We start from the raw sequence: 16,892 nt of genomic DNA, 5'->3' as shown, positions 1-16,892 counted from the left end.
GCATTGCTACTTCTTTCCCATCTGTGTTGCCCGTAGTTATCTGTGCTTAGGGCAGAGATAAAGGGATGGTTGAAGAGCAGGCAAGCAGCAAAGGCTTTAGGTATGCAAATAATTTCAGTGTCCAAGAATCTCTCTAAAGCACTGTGCATCATCCATCCCCAGATTTTGAAATACCAGTTACTTCATGTTGATGCTCTACTAATAGAAAAGTAGGAATTATTTTTCTATAGTGGAGAAAATCATCCTCTAAGTAGTTTCATCCCCTGAAACTAGAATTAGAATATTAAATTAGTCAGTTATAAAAAGCCACAACTGAGAGAGTCATTAGCTTGGCTTGTTAGTTTAAGCAATTTATGCCCTTCTTGTTCCTCCTATAGATCCTTTTCTTATTAAAACACTAGGTATTTATAGTTAATTTGTTCTAGATTGTTAGACTTTCCACAGGCAATATCCTGCAGTATTGAGTTGTGTGTTTTTTCATTTATATGGTCCTAACCTATGATCCCAGGTTAATTTCTTCTTCTGGATAAAGTTCATGGTAAAATTATAGCATGAACAAGAAGTTTATCTTTCTCTCTACAAATAAACAACTCCTTAATGGTCTTCAAAACTGTAGTTCCCAGCCCTTCTGTATTGGGAAGATGCATTCCTCTTGTTGTCAGAGTCTGGGGCATGTTGCGCTTACGTCCAGCAAGTGTTGGCCGCTGAATTTTCAGAATTCACTCTCTCTCAAAATGCAACACATATTCATATTTAATAGGAGTTTCTTCCCTGCAAATGCTACAGTCAATCATAAATGGATTTTTAAGTTTTCCCTGCTTCACAAAACCACAGCACTTCTTGCAAAGTCAAATATCAGCATTTCAGTGTATTGGCATTGAAGTTGCTTGTGTAGAAGAATCTGTAATGAACCTTAATCAGAAAACTGTATCCGTATCTAATAATGTTAGCATATGATGTTATTGATGTTATTACTCTTGAAGGCTATTTCACCATACAGAATGCTCTAGAAAAAAATATCAGTGGCCTTAAAATTGTGTCATGGTCCTGTATCTCCTTTCCTTACAAGTTATGCCAGTCCCTAACTTGCAGCTGAAGTGTAAAAACTTGCTCCCCCCCATATACCCTGCTTTTGACCTTGAAGACCTTTATTCACACATTTATTCTCACATAAGTGAACAATCACATAATAAAACAATTTCCCTTTTGACAATTTAATTGAAACAATCGAAGTAAACAGTAAGTTTAGGCTATATATTTTATTAACAGCTTCAAATGAGTAATAGTAGTATTTAAGGTCTTTTCCCTATGCCGTTCACACCTGAGGTACTGAATTCCCAGTATCTTGTTATATAGAATTAAGCAACTCCAAAGCTTCTTTCTGTACCTGAAATACATAAATATAACAATACAGTGTAGTTACAGGCTTTTCTAGCAGAATTTATCATGCAAGCATCTGAATGTTTCACCACAGTTCTATAGATTTGTTACTGTCCTAAGACTAGTAAGTTTCCTTCCCCTATTGAAGATACTCTGCATTTTTAACATGAATGGTAATAAAACGTCTTCACCCAGTCCCTTCAGTGTAATTAACATATGTGTTAATTATAACAGTAAGTTTATTTGGGTGGAATACAGCAGATGAGCTCTTGATTTGCTACAGTGTTAGCATGTACCGAGTTATCCTATTCCTGGCCATAACCAACCAACCAACCTGGAGTTTTCAAACTCTGAATGGCAGCTAAAGAAGTGTGAAAAGTATCTTAATCTAGGGACTCTGGGTAAAGTCTAATAAATTTTGAAGTTGATTGCAAACATCAGTGTTAAATAAAGAATAAAAAACCTCTGGCCCTCACAGAGCAAGCAATTCAGGCAATGCAAGCCAGATATTATGGAGAGTCAGAGATGAGAAAAGCACAGAATATTGACTTATGCTGACCTCTGTCATACACAGAAACAAGAATGCCAAGTTCTTTGCCCAGGCCACTTTTCTTCTTGCTGGACTACACTGTCTAGTTCCCACGTTTGTGACACCTGTGATTTTTGCATTTTACACAACGACCCACAGAATGCAGAGAATACAACCTTAATTTAGCAGCTGTGCGGCGTTTTAGGAGATAGATCAGGAAACAGATCTTTGCACCAGATGAGCAGATGAGTAGTTTAACAAGTTGGCTATGGCACAGAAACCACTACTGGCTCTTTTTGTCTGGCTTCTGAAGGCAGGAAAGCTTTTGTCATCATTGGTTTCACATCTGCATCCAGACACCAATTTGTTTGGCAATTGCTAAGTATGGAACAGTTTCATACAGACCTGAGACCACTACACCTTTAGGCTATTGAGCTCCTATAAGAACTGCAGAAAAATGGAAGAACCTTTATTCATTTCTACTGAAAGATATTGCTGAAGGAACTCACTCCTTCTGGGAGAAACAGTTTGAACCTCACTGGAGAATCCACAGAGGAGGAAAAGCTTGAGTAGTGTTTCTTCTGAGGTGTGAAATGCAAAATCCTTCCCAAGTATTTCTTACAGCTAGGACATTCAGAACATGACAGCACATTTACACGTTTTCTGTAACAGTTAAAGCATGATCTCACACTGCAGCTTTATGCAAAACAACTTTTAGGTCAATCAACCATAAGAAAAATTAGTCCTGATGCTAACAGAATTACTTGCTCACCAAAGACATCTGCAGTTTCTGTGGTTTACATTGAATACAGCACTCGGTCTGCACAAGGCTAATGAACTACCCTCCTGGAAGCACACTATATATATAAGTAGGCAGCCAATACCTACCTGTCCAAACTAGGATCCTGAGCAGTTCAAAAGGGTAATTAAGTGTCTATTTATTGCCTGCTAGCACTGGAGATTTGCTGTCAGAGACATTGCTTCCATTTGACTCAATTAATGCACTCTGAATCTTTCCCTGTACTGTCAAGCTTTACAGATCTAGCAAGTTTTTGATGCACCCATGCTTTCGTCTTCCTCCTGCTCATGATTCCATTAAGGGGGTATTTTTTAGCTCTTCCAAAATGTGGTTTCCAACTGTCCAGTTTTAGGCCTATGAAAAGTGACTCTGTGCTCACACAGACTGAGTTTAGCTCAGGTGCCTGCCTTAACCTGAGCAACACAGTTAAGAATGGGTGGCTATTAGCACCATAAAAACATTTTGAAGAAAGAACAGTTCTTTATTAACAGAACATTCCGACCACTGTATCCAGAGGCAGTCACCAAGATACTAGATTTTTTTGGTGTCTGGGTGTGATCCTGGAATATAGAGCAAATTGTAGTTAGGCATCTGAGGTAACCATTCCATTGCCGTGATGCCGTGACTGACACGTTGGTTACTGTGTGTGGTTGCATTATTCAATCCTTAGCTTCTTACCTGTTTGTCCTCTTCGGTATGTGCAGGATAATCCTTTGCTTTGCTTAACCACAGAAGAGCCATCTTTTTATTGTTTAACTTCAAATATGCCTTCCCCAAAAAGAGCAAATTTTTGCTGTAGAAATTTGGGTCAGCTGCATAGAGACAGAAGAAAAGCTTTGAATGATAACAAGCAGCATACTGTCAAAGCCATGATATAATGCCATTCCTTTAAATACTTATTTCAGAAAAGATTAATAGTTTTTGGCTTTAGAACAGATGGAACCCAATGTAAAACAACTCTGCTTTCTAAAATTTGGTCTCCTATAGTAATGTTAGCTAGCAGCTTATTAATTAATACGCTAAATGAAACTGATTCCTCACAATGAGCATACACAAAGTGTATGCATAAGAAACAGCTTCGCTTTGCAATTTGCAAATTTGCAATTTGCTCTTCTGGACCTAGTAGATGCAACAGGCAATGAAACCAGCTTAGAAAGTATAGGCAAGGGAATAAACAGGCACATTTCCTAGCTTTAGACCACGTACATACAGATTGTTTTAGTGTATCTTTTGCTACACAGGAAGAGAACTTAAAACTGTTTGTACCCAAGTTTAACTTTTCCTTTTTTAAGGAGAGACTTAAGAAGATGCTTTTATAAAACATACTTTGCCCATCAACCTTTATTAAAGACCTGTCTTGTGTACTGTTAACACCCATTACAGCACAAGCTTCCTCTGCATTTGGATCTAAGGTCAGGATGCAAAATGCTGACAACCATTTTTTGTGCATTTTGTGCAATAATAAAGCACACTAAGGCAGGCAAATTCCTCTCCCTGAGGAAGAAGTGTAGTTTGGTAAAAATGACAGAGACTGACAGCAGCAATCCTGCCTGCTCCTATCTCTTCTTCTAGCAGGTGGACCCACTCTGTAGAATATATTAACTGCAATAATAAGCTCTAGCTTTGCCTGTGATTAGCATACTACTCTATTAAAAAAGAAAAATGGAATGATTACACATGTACATACTATGTGAATATCCAAGCATAGGCTATAACAATACTTTCAGAAATACTGCAAAACTTGCCAGATTTTTTAGTCACTGTCTATTATTCTGTCCTTACAGTTCAAATTCCAGCAAGCAAAATTCATAGCTGCACGAAATAATACAGAGCTTGGACCACTAACATCAGTCAAAAAAAAAAAAAAGTCAAATATCAGTAAATGTATGGAGGTGTTTTGGAGGCACATTTTGAGATTAACTCTACCATTCCTGTTCACAGATGCACTACTTGATACACAGGGAAAGATGCACAATAAACTCTTCCATCAAACCTCATTTATACAACTATATAGAAACCTTTCACGGAACACTGTCTTCCCATATCTTTCAGCTTACCAGTTTTGCTTGGGGTTTCCCTGTTGGGGAAATAATAGCTACGTATTTTCTTGTATAAGAGGCCAGTTTTACTGCTATTTGGATAGGTACTCTGATCCAAACAGCTTCCGAAATCAAAAAATGTGCTTTCTCTGTCATCCTATTGAAAATACAGGGGAGTTTTAAACTTTAAGAACGAACTTGAAAGACTGACATAGAAATCTCACTTCTGCTTGCTTCTTTGCCCTGCAATAGTACATTCCAGTTGAATCCATTGGGGAAATGTAAGTTGTTACTAATAGGGTAAAAAATAAAAATAATAAAATTAAAAAAAAAAAAAAAAGTATGAAAAAAGAAAAAAAAAAGAAAAAAGATATACTCACAGAATGACTGACGTTAGAAGGGACCTCTGGAGGTCATCTGGTCCAACTCCTTCTCAAATATGGACACCTAGAGCCCTAGACCATTGTCCAGGTGGCTTCTGAAGGTCTCCCAGGATGGAGACTGTACTACCTCACTAGGCAACCTGTGCCATGCTCAGTCATCCACCCGCACAGTAAATAAAGTGTTGCCTGATGTTTAGATTGAAACCTTTGTTCCAGTTTGTGCCCATTCCTTCTTGCCTTGGCACTGGGCACCACTGCAAAAAGCCTGGCTCTGTCTTCATTTCACCCTGCCTTCTGTATTTACAGACATTGATGAGATCGGATCCCCTCTGAACATCCCCAGGCTGTTTGACCCTAGGATCCTCCAGGTCGTTGATCAAGATCTCGGTGGCCCTGTCCTCTGGACTCTCTCCAGTATGCCCATGTCTCTCTTGCACTGCAGTGCCAAAGGCTGAGTACAGAAGGGATCGCATCTCCCTCGACCTGCAGGCTGACAGCACTTTATCAGACACCACCCCAATAAGCAGCCTTCTGAGTGGAGAGGGCACGTCGCTGACTCAAAAGTAGTAATTTTTAGCACTCTTCCCTGACCGGGAATCGAACCCGGGCCGCGGCGGTGAGAGCGCCGAATCCTAACCACTAGACCACCAGGGAGCGCGATAAGGGTGTTTTCCGTGCTGATAACAAGCGTGTGACACACTCTGAGCTTCTCTGAGATGCCTTCTGGCCTAACAGTCCAGTCACCTACCGCAAAAGCTGGTAAGTTTATCATAAGCTATTCAGATAATTCCTGAAGCTAGAGGTTTATGCACGACAACCTGCAGTATGTGACAGCATTCTACCTACAAAAAGCTACAAGAATTACCTTCCTCTGCCATGTGGAAGTAACGCAGAGCCTGCAAAAGAGAAGGTTGTCTTCTTTAAAATGGACCATGGTAAACTGGACACAGCAGTCAAGCTAAAGTACTATGCATGCTCAACACAGCTGAAGGACACCTATATCCTCCTAGCCATCATTTTATTTCTGTTAACTTAGCATGTTACAGATTGTTCTCATTCAATGTACAAACAAATTCAGCCTCATTACCACAAACCTACTCATCCAGCTATTTTCCTGCCTCTATCAGTGTTTATTATTCCACTGTAGGTATAGTACCTCCTGTTTGTCCCTAGCAAGTTTGATGGTATGTTTCCAACTTATCAAAACCATTTCTAATTTAATTTCTACCTTCCAGTGTATCCACAGTCCCTCCAAGCCAGTTCTCATGTATAAATTTAATAGACAAGTTTTATCATTCATGTAATTAATACTGACAAATACATCACAGAGGACTGAGTCCTACAGAACACCGGGCAGTATTTTCCTACTTGAAGATAAACCTTGATGAAATACACACACATTTTTCAACTAGTTTCACATACTGCACCTCGGAAATTTCACTTATCTCTTCCTAATGTTACCAGCTGGAGGGAAAATGCTATCAGAGAATTTAAAGTGTGCATGTATCTACAAAGCAGTTTTTGTATTGAAACTGCACAAGTCTTATCAGTATGGCTCAACTACAGACTCTGGGACAAGGCTGCTTCTTTAGCTGCTTTAAGCGTTCTACACAACTTGATATTGGGATTGGTAAAATTCTGCAGTATTTGAAATCTGAGCTGACACTTTGTATTCTTCCAAAAGTGATTTTCAGCAAAACTTAAAAGCTTGACATTTCATTAAAAAGTTTTCTCTCTTTTTTAAACAGATCTTCAACTGCTTTTTGTGTTAACATTAAGCAACCTTCTACAATTACTTTCTAGTGACTCACTCACCCCTCACAACTTAAAAGAACAAAAGACTTTGGGCCAGGATTGTTGTTCTAATAGAAAACAAAGATTACAATGGCTGCCAGAGGATGAGAAAAAAGGTATTTGTTAGTAAGTAACAAAGTGAGCTGTTACATTTTGCATTTATATTAGTAGAAGTATAGCAACAGCTCTGCAGGGGAAATAATAATCTAGGAAACATTTTCTTCTTGTACCTCTTGATAAGTGGAAGTTGGAGGTGTTGCAAATAGCATTGCAGCTATTTTTCGTTGGTACCATGGCATTTCAGCAAAGGAGTAACACCTGGAGCAAAAGGAAACATTGATTTAACAGCCTTCACCTTTCTCCTCCCAACGAACATTCTCAGACCTTGGATATCATAACTGGTTGTTGCCAAGAGTCACAACACCCACAGTCACGCTGCAAGTTCTATAAGCAAGTTCTTACAACTCCACAACACAATTGCAAGGTATTTGCAATTGCTGCAAAGTTTGGCTAAAGAGGTTTTGGTGTGTGTTCTACTGGGAATTTTTATTACATTAGGCTGGAGACAGTTATTAAACATGAAACAGCTTTTCAGCTTGTAGTATTTTAACAATTAATGAGCATTTTATATTGTTCTAAAATATAAACAATACAGCACAACTGAGTAATATCACTGCCTTACCTCAACATTACCTTGTTTTTCCTCAATTATTAATACACAAAAGCAGATGTGCAGCACATTCCTGAAAGACTCTGATCTATAAGAATGAAAATAAGCCTAAGAATCAAACTACTGTGTTCTAAGCTGTGCCATTCTACTGTTTTCCTACCTACTGAATAATAAAGGTTATTAGTCACCTATCTCAGAGACAGTGAAAGGATTAAATATTTACGTATTTCAAATACGTAGAACATTCTACATCTAATATTAAACAGCACTATTCACTTTTATTACTCTCACACAGTGATGATAAAAATGCTTTATTCACTGCATAAAACAGAACATGCAGGAGGAGGTGAAAGATTAATGAGTAGAGATATGGAGGTGTTTGGGGGCAAGGAGAGGAACAGGGCATGGAAAACAAACTACGCTAAAAGTTTGCCATCAGACATGCCTTATCAGAATTGCCAATAAGACAGGTTCAGTCCAGTAAATACTAGGAAAAAAAATTAGAATCATACTCAAGAATTAAACAATATGAAATTCCAGTTTCAGATGAAGATGCTCTGGGGCTCAGTAATGAATATATGTAATCATAAAACATCGGGAAATTTTAGTACCCAAAACAATAACAATCCTCAAATTTCTTATCTTTCTGTTTTTCCTTAGGAACAGTGTTTAAAGTACCTTTCCAGAACAGGCTTCCTATCACAAAAGTGACACTAAGGCTCATTCAGTTGGGAGTACACACATCTGCCTAAACATCTGGACTATTGCTGGGGTTAGGTCCTGTGGGAATAAGTAACACTGAGATACTGAAAATTTGAAATAAGACTTCTGATATTCAGCAGTCCAGAAAAGGCACAGAAAAAGTAGCTGAGATTTTTTTAGGATTTCTTTACAAATCCTTTGCCTTTATTTTCAATCTCTCAGTCTCGTAGTAGAGATTTCCTGTAAAACATCTAGCAGAGACCAAAGCCTCTATACGTTATATAACCAGAAATGCTATCTGGAATCTCTCAATAACAAGTAAAAGATACTGTGTTCAACCAACTTGCTTCCACAGAAAATGCTGTTAGTATGAAAAGCTGTATTTCCAGTCCTTTGCCTGCATTGTAATGGTAAGTCTTAGTGCAAATTTAACTGAGCAGTAAATTCAATGTCAAAGATTTTGATAATGCACATGCAGTCATAAGCTGCATTTACTTCAACATAACTTTTAAAATACAGTATCATAACAGATAATAGAGGAAGTATTTTATGAACAGGTACCACATTTGATTGCTTTTCATGATACACAGACTCTTAAGTTGCAGCCATCAGTGAAATTCAGTGTAGGTTCAGTGTTGAATTTTGTCTCCATTCACACTAGTCAGAACAAAATGACTTGTGTGTTATGGAAATAAAGGTCTGGAAAAGAAGTTCGTAATAGTGCAATACAGAGAAACAAAGAAATTCAACGAACAAGTATTTCCTCATCTTTTTGAACTGTGTAAGAATTAACAGCCAGATGCTTTCAAGGCATGACCTCCTGTGCTATTCAATAGGTTTCCATGTTTGAATCAACTAATTCCAGCCACTGAATTATTCCAAGCATTTCTGCAATTCATACAGTCCACTTCTATTCTAGCATTTCTCTTTACCACGTTAAGTTTTGTTTAAAATGCACCTTACCAAATGCCCATAAGATGAATTGATGTTGCATCTTTTGGATTCAGTTCAATGGCTCTCTAGTGCATGGAAGAAAAAAAAAAAAGAAAAAAAACAAAGATGTAAAAGTTTATTCTGTTGCACCCGGCTTAAAATACATTAAACAACTAAGAAACATGTTGACTTGTTGTTCTACTACTAATTAAACCACATTAACTGTGTGTAGAGTTTCACGGACACAGTATTTATTCAGTGCACAACTGAATCTGCTCACCTCCAAAAAATTTGAAGACACTGACAGATTTCTAAGCGCTCATGGTTAACAGGTCAGTAAGAGTTTCACATGAGACTTGACGTGTTCAGATTCTGATAGAATTTCTGGTGATACAAAGTTAGTCAGCAGTCCTTTATCTTCTCCAGTACCTGTCCTTTACTGGTACACAATCCACACTTACAAGGATGGCCACACACCCATTCTCAATAGCACAGCTATACTTTATCTAGTCCTAAGGGACAGCAAAAGCACTTCACCTATTTCAGGACTCTCTTCTATAGAGACTTAAGTTTACAGCAGGAGCTAATTTGTATCCCTTTTTGCTTTGGAATCCCAGACCATCACAATAACCCCCAAAATCAAATTGCCACCAGGAGATTTGAACAGCAGTACATTTGCAAGTTTTCACCACCAGCTCATAGTTCATAGCTCTCAAAAAATCTAAGTATTGGACACATTACGGCTCTCATATGCAAAGAAAAAAACAACCAAATAACTATTTACATTACCTGAAAATGCTCTTTGATAACAAAGGCATTTGCAATTTTAACCTTGATTCCTTCATAATCACCAACATCACTGATACAAATGGCATACCACTGTAATTCAAAGTAAAAAATAAAACATTTAATAAAGCACTATATTACTAGTAAATTAAAAAAAAAAAACAACAACAACAACAAAAAAAAAACACAAAACAAAACATACAGAACAGCCACCACCCCCACCAAGCAAAAAGTATTTGTTATGAACAGTTGTAACAGCATCATAGCAACCTGCTAATCTGCACAGATAAGGGAATCAGTGTCCACCTCTTATCTGAGATGCCAACACAATTGACTATACTTTGTTACCTCTCTGCCTGAGAGAAAGAGCAAAAAAAAAAAATAGCAGAATGAAGCCAGAGCCTGAAGTCTTTCCAATGAAACTCTATAGAGCTACAACTGCACACAGAGACAGCATGCTGGATGTGTGGCATGAGGAGATCAGCTGTAATCTGTGTGATCTGTCACCTGTTCCCACAGTACTGCACACATTAAACCAATTTCTGCTGTTTCTGTTTTCTGTTTCCTGCGTACAGGAAATTTAGCTGCAAAAGTCTATGATCTTAGAAACAAATCAGTGAGAATTAGAAGCAAAAGAGTGAAAATTAGAGAATCACACATTCTTAACTGAAAAATTAAATTATGCTGAAGTTTGCTGAAACAGCACAATGACATTTGTTCCAGTTTCCACTGGCAGAAATCAAGGAACAAGATTTCAGTTGAGTTATTTTGCTTGGCTCACCTTGTGCGCTGCAAAATTTGATTCATTTTTTTCAAGTGCCTTTTTTGCATACTCAAGGGCTTCGTACACCAGTTGTCTTTTCTCCTCTGCGGAAGTACTACTTAGTTGAGCTAAATCTCGTGATGCTCGTGCCAGCCGCCACAGTAACTCTGCATCCTCACTAGTTATGAACAGAAACACAAATGTTTTAAAGTAACAATGGCAACAAAGCTAGTAAAGGTCTCTGATCAGTCTGTCAATATGCATCTCAAGGGGGTGATAATATCATCTGGTGTTCTACGCTATATACAACTTCAGGGTAACAAACAACAAGTGAAAACCTGCCATTTTACACTGTCTGATGATACCTGTCTGAAATGCATTTCAGAGCTTTTTGCTGTCTGGTCATAAAACACTCCACTCCCATTTAAACAACCAGAAACCAAAAATATTAGAAAACATACCTGAGTCACTGCTAGACTCAGAATACCCATCAAAGCCAGTTTTCTTTTCTGGAGTCAAACTGAGTCATGCTCACAGTACAGCACAGTCCTGCTGTCATTAATGAAGTAACACAGAACTAGCAGACTAATTTTTCAGCCACATCACAAGAATGTTAAGTACAGCTACAGGGGATCATTACTTCTCACAGAGTAAGCAGCACTGTTATACACTTAGGAGCAAGGTTATAGTTTGCTTATGGCACCACGTCCCTTGCAGGCCAGGACCTTCCTTTAACTTCCCAGCCTTTGTACTTGTGCCTCTGTCAAGAACCAAAAAGCAAAAACAAAAAAAGAAAGCAAACCATCCGAAAACAACTGAATAGTTAACTTCCTCCAGAAGTGTTCTAGGCCCTGTTCTAGTGCCTTGTTTCCAAAGGAAAGGACTCTTAATTTATCTATGCATTTTCTGCTTTTTCCTTAAGCAGCCTGTTTGTTTCAACTCACTTATCTGAAATGTTTTGTGTAGCTAAGACATAACTACATGAGTAATAAACTTTTTCTGTTCGGACTCAAATCCTAACAGGAAATAAATGAAAACAGAAAGAAAGAACAGCTGGTAAGCAATGTAAAAAAATATCAAAAATTGTCAATGCCTAAATTCTAGATACTGTGGTCATTACAGTAATGTGTAGACATGCTGTGACTTTTCCAATGCATATGTATATTTTTAAGAATTATTAAAGTAATAAACCAAATAAACCTAAAACCTCCCTGCAGGAATGAAAACCTTAAATGTTAACCCTCTGCTTCTACAGCTGCACTCTGCTAAAAATCAGTACCTTTGTCATTCATTTTTCCATGGGGAAGAAAAGATCAAGAATCCTTTCCTACTTAAATAAAGATGAAAGTAAGGTTCTCCAGCATACCATAACAAGAATATTAGTTGAAAACTGGTATAAAAGAACACATTAAAAAACAAAATAAAACAAAACACCAACAAACTAATACGTAGATATTCAATTCAGTCAAGTACCTATTTTTATGCTGAACCAGCAACCGATACAGCTTTTCAGTTTCTCCACTCCCGTACAGGTAGTCTGCTTGCTCTATAACTTCTGCCACTAAAAAAAAAGAATGAGAGTTGTGGAAACAGAAAAACAAATTGCATGTAATTAGGATATTAGGGTATAAACAAAATGTTTCAGAGCAAGTCAGTCTAACTGAAACACAAAGAACAAGTTACTCAATTTTTAGGCCATCGTTCTAAACAACTTTCATGCATGGCAGACTCAGATTAAGCTACTCATAATGAACAAGTAGGAAGAGATACAGTGCTGAATACGTGCCTCTCTCATTGAACTGGGGAGTGGACTTCAGCAACAAAGCATCCTGTGGATGCTTAATGCATTTAACATTCAAAAATGTCTTTCTTAAAGCATCAGACACCAGAAGCAATTTGTTTTCTTTGCAAAAATATCCAGAAAAGGATAATGAAGAACCTTCACTAGTACATGTATGGAATTTAAATGTAATAATCTTAAAAAAAAAAAAGAATTTTGTTAAATTATTCTTGGTTCTTAATACATTTCCATAGTTTTGCCAAAGACAACCACAGATTAAGTATGGTTCATTACCTTACCAAGCCAAAATGAAACATCGATCAAAGATTTTTCTGACTGAAGCTCTTTAAATTTGAAAAATCAATGTTGGCTTTTTATCAATTTATAAGCTAAGTATTCAATGTACTTAGAGCATTTAAATTCTTCTGACGACAGAAAAGAAGGAATATGATTTCCACAACTGGATGAATATAAGGTAGTAATATAATATATATGTATATAGTACACAAAACAGTATTCCACATTCGTACCAAACAATTCACAATACAGGATTCTAGCATGAGAATAGACAGAATTAGGAGAAAAAAAAAAGCAAATCGAAGCAGGTAGATCATTCTATTGAAGTATACAAAGGTGTAAGAGCAAAACTCTGAGTTTATTCTTCTACCAACATTAAAACATGAAAAAATGACACTAAGTAAAACGTCCCACCAAATTTTATTTAGAATTTGCAGCTACACGATTATCTCTTTAGTGCTACTCCTCGGTCTGTGATGAAACTTTTATGTGAAAACATAAGCTCAATCCACGCTTCATAAAAATTACATTTATAAACTTTATTTTTCAAGTTATCTACTGAACATGGTAGTCATATTTCACAACATAGTTTTATTTATAAAAGAAAAAAACACTGAAGACTGCTAAATACAAGTCTTATGTTCAGCTTTAAAAGCTCCTAGAATATAAATCACTGAAGATTAGAGCACTCTGGATAACTTTTTAACCTTGTCATCTCTAAATGCCTTCTATCAACAATTTCAAAGCTACAATAACGGTCTACATGGACTTTGGATTTAAGTGCCTAAGATAAGCCTCGTAGTACATATGCAGCATTAAAGTAACCTCAGCGAATTATGTTTGCTTCCTGAGACATCCTGAACAGCATTGTCAGTATGGTCCTGTCTAATAACTGAATGCTCAGAATTCAACATTCTGAACAAATTACTAGCTAGGTGTTTTATGTAAATTATAAGATTTTTATTTCTTTTTAGTGTAGCAAAAACATGGGGTATTTCTCATTTTTGTTTGAAACACAATCTCAGTGCTACTTGATTACATTAAATGAGAACTCCACGGTGTTCATATAGAAAATCTCAATTAACCAGAATTCCAGATATTGATCAGAGCTTCGTCTGCCTTCCCAAGTGAATCTTAACCTTTCTCAGCGAGTTACTTAAAGCCTGGGTGACAAATTAGGTGTCACACACCTTGTGCATTGATCTTATCCTGTCTACGTCACCAGATGAGATTTGGTTTCAGTGACAATAAATTGCGAATTAAACTGTTACCATGCTTTAAAGCCCTGAACTAATTCAAAACCCTATCAGTGAAATGTCCTGCACACAGCCTGAGTGGAGAACCTCAAAGACATTACACCATTTTCCTATATAATCCTGGCAGTAAAAACCTTATGCTTCACATTAGAACGACCCATTTGAGAACATTACCTTTGAAGCTTGCATGAACCTCAGCAAAGCCAGAAACCAGCTTGGAAGCTTCATAAACCAAGAAGGACCCCGCTGAGAGCGCAACCCCCCTTTTAGGGCTTTTTCTAAGCACCTGCACGAGACCATTAAACGTGCGTTAATCAACGTCGTTACTCAGAATTACTATTTTTGCTCATCTCTGGCACAACTGTATTTCATATTCACAGCCCACACCCTCCCCGCCAGCTGGGGGTGTCCCGGGGAGGACGAGGACAGGCAGGACCCGCTGCCCCCCAGCTACCTGGCTCCGGCCGAGCCCTCCCCGGCCCCGCGGGCCGCCTGTTGCGACCCCCGCCCGCCCTAGCAGCGAGCGGGCGGAGGGGCGGCCGAGGGGCCGCAGCAGCAGCGCCGCCATGACCGCGGCCGCCGCCATTTCGCACCTCCGCCGGCGGGGGCGGCGCTGCCGGCGGGGCCGGCCGGGGAGAGACGAGGCCGAGGCCGGCCCGTTCCGTTCCGTTCCGCCGGGGGGAGCCGCGCATGCTCTCCCTCGGTACCCTCAGGGCGGAGCGGGGCCGCTCGGTGCGGCCGTGGCGGAGCCGCCTCGGGGTGAGGGAGCCGCCGTGCGCTGCCTGCAGGTGAGGGGCTGGAGGCGGGGAGGGGGTCGCGGCTGCTCCGCTAGGGAACGGGCTCGGGCGCCGCACTGCCGCCCGGGTGGGGCCCCTCCGGGCAGGGCTCTGCTCCCCGGGCACAGGCGGCGGCTGAGGTAACGGAGGGCTGTTGTGAAACGGCCCCGTGGGTGGCTGCTGCTGTGCTCCTGCCGCGGGAGAGCGGCCCCGGAGCAGCCTCCTGCGAGCGCTGAGCCGCCTGCCCCGGGGAGCGGAGCCCCGTGGGTGCCGCCCGCCTGAGCTTGTGAGGGCTGGGTGCCGGTGTGGGGTGCTCAGAAACTCGCCTTGGCCCCTGGGAGAGGAGACTGGCAGGAGTTATTGGCTTTCCTTGAAGTAAATGGCTACAAACAAGGCGTCCGGTTCCCGCAGTTATTGTTGTTCAAGTGTTTGGGGCTTATTTTTCCGCCCTGCTGCTGCGTGACGTGTGAGGCTCGCCTTAGTTGGCGTGCTGCTGGTCGGTTTACTTCTACATTAGGACACAACTAAACTATGAAAGTCTCTGCTTCTGCCGCTACCGTCACATAGTCAAAGGGCATTAAGAGTCCTCAAGCTAACATACACCCGCTTGCCTCCAAAACTTCATGTTGCATTCATTTTCTTTGGAATTGTATGTCTCCAAAAGTTCAAGATATTTCAGTGGTGTTACAACAAAGCGTGTTTAATGCAAGTGATTGGAGTCAGACTTACTCCCAGGTGGCTTTTTTTTTTTTTTTTTTTTTTTCAGTTGAGGCTTTAAATTGTTAACTTAAATCACACATACAGATTTTATTTGCTCAGTCTACGTAGTCACATAAATGATTTCTTTTTTCAGAGTAGGCAGAACTCCATACAAGTATTATTCATGGGAAGAATAAAAAGTAAGGTAAAAAGATGTGTAAAGGAGCACGAAGAACCACACAAAAGTCTTTATTTACCTGCCTTAATGTTAGGGAGAATGCTGTTTTTCCAGTGTGCACGTTTGCGTTAAATGTATAAGAATTAAACAGTACAAATCAATTACGTGTGACTGTTAGACTATTTTTAATTAAGCTGTTAAAGGCAAATGCCCTTAAGTCTAGAGGTAAGCCATGGTAGCCATTTAGTACAGACAATGCAAAGACACATCTTTTAAGTGTAAATGTGGCATAACTTAGCTAATGCTAAAATCTCATCTTCACAGCTGAGTTAGCTTAATATTGTTACCTGGGGTGGAGTTTTTTCTTGGTTTTGCTCTAGAGTAAGGTAAATGCTGTCATTACCACAGTTTCCTTTAAGAAACACCCATTATTTAAAGAAAAAGTTACATGTTTAGATATATATATTTTTCCTTTCCTTATTAATTTTGTTAATTTTTTTAGACACAGGATGACTTCCAACATAAGTAATACATGATCAAGTTAGTATCAGTGAGCATTAGTTCCTTCTAAACCCAACAGAGTTACTTCTCTTGGTCAGTTGGGCTAAGGTTAACAGCCACTTCCAGCATCACGTTTGACATTGTGGTATGGCTTGTTAAAACAATCAAAGGAACTTTTTTTTTTTTTTTTTTTTTAACTTCTCATCTACATGTTGTATGTTTACTTTCCTCATTTGGTGTTTAATTGTACTTTATATGTGATTCTTTTGCTCAGGGATTTAAGAGTGACGTTTCTCAATGACTGAAAGATTTCTGAATGTAGGGGTTTTGGTGCTGGCTTGCTGAGTCTTAATTTCTGTTAGTCGTGATAGAACAGTCTTTTGGATAGTGATAATAGTGAAATAGTGATTTAGGCCATACTTTCTTCTGTGGATGAAAGAAGATTATATCCTGTAGATCCTTCTTATCCTGTGGCTGGATCTGGTGAGTGTATGAACTCATTGCTGCGTGCAAGGCATGGTTAGGAGAAAGATGAAATAGTTGCTAGTTGTGGTTGGTGGCAACTGTCTTCTGGTACTTCTCACATCCAGGAGGGTTATCAGCACGTCCTGATGGTAGGTGAGTAGC

At 39.2% G+C, this 16,892-nt stretch overlaps 2 protein-coding genes and 1 non-coding gene across 5 annotated transcripts in view; 1 reads left to right on the top strand and 2 right to left on the bottom strand.

Moving 5' to 3' along the window:
• Window positions 1–1,240: 1,240 nt before the first annotated feature.
• RMDN1 (regulator of microtubule dynamics 1) lies at window positions 1,241–14,825 on the bottom strand. Of its 2 annotated transcripts, none has more exons than XM_072034478.1 (10): window positions 14,705–14,825; window positions 14,286–14,397; window positions 12,252–12,339; window positions 10,797–10,956; window positions 10,019–10,108; window positions 9,260–9,315; window positions 7,155–7,242; window positions 5,996–6,026; window positions 3,387–3,520; window positions 1,241–1,387 (listed from the first exon to the last, which is right to left on the bottom strand). In XM_072034478.1, exons 1-10 carry the CDS (start codon window positions 14,801–14,803, stop codon window positions 1,349–1,351), a joined length of 897 nt encoding a protein of 298 aa, XP_071890579.1. In that variant the 5' UTR covers window positions 14,804–14,825; the 3' UTR covers window positions 1,241–1,348. The 2 variants fall into 2 exon arrangements, with proteins under 2 accessions (XP_071890579.1, XP_027308238.2); XM_027452437.3 differs by having other exon boundaries at window positions 14,566–14,751.
• Window positions 5,713–5,784, bottom strand: TRNAE-CUC (transfer RNA glutamic acid (anticodon CUC)). The gene has a single exon. It is a non-coding gene; the product is annotated as a tRNA-Glu (tRNA).
• The window catches only part of CPNE3 (copine 3), a 31,283-nt gene continuing 29,149 nt past the window's right edge, over window positions 14,759–16,892 (top strand). For both annotated transcript variants that reach the window (XR_011807428.1, XM_038175337.2), the window contains exon 1: window positions 14,759–14,899. The gene's annotated coding sequence lies outside the window, so the exon portion shown is untranslated. The remainder of the gene's footprint in view (window positions 14,900–16,892) is intronic.

This window comes from Anas platyrhynchos, chromosome 2, assembly GCF_047663525.1.
Source record: "Anas platyrhynchos isolate ZD024472 breed Pekin duck chromosome 2, IASCAAS_PekinDuck_T2T, whole genome shotgun sequence".
Lineage (NCBI taxonomy): Eukaryota > Metazoa > Chordata > Aves > Anseriformes > Anatidae > Anas > Anas platyrhynchos.
This window is presented reverse-complemented; position numbering and strand designations above follow the sequence as displayed.

Excerpts from the sequence above, each read along its gene's own strand:
- RMDN1 (XM_027452437.3), bottom strand. The coding sequence starts at position 14,697 with ATGGCGGCGGCCGCGGTCATGGCGGCGCTGCTGCTGCGGCCCCTCGGC. Across the intron at positions 3,521-5,995 it reads CTTCCACATGGCAGAGGAAG|CTGACCCAAATTTCTACAGC; the intron begins GTAATTCTTGTA and ends GTCTCTATGCAG. Across the intron at positions 1,388-3,386 it reads ATACCGAAGAGGACAAACAG|GTACAGAAAGAAGCTTTGGA; the intron begins GTAAGAAGCTAA and ends TATGTATTTCAG.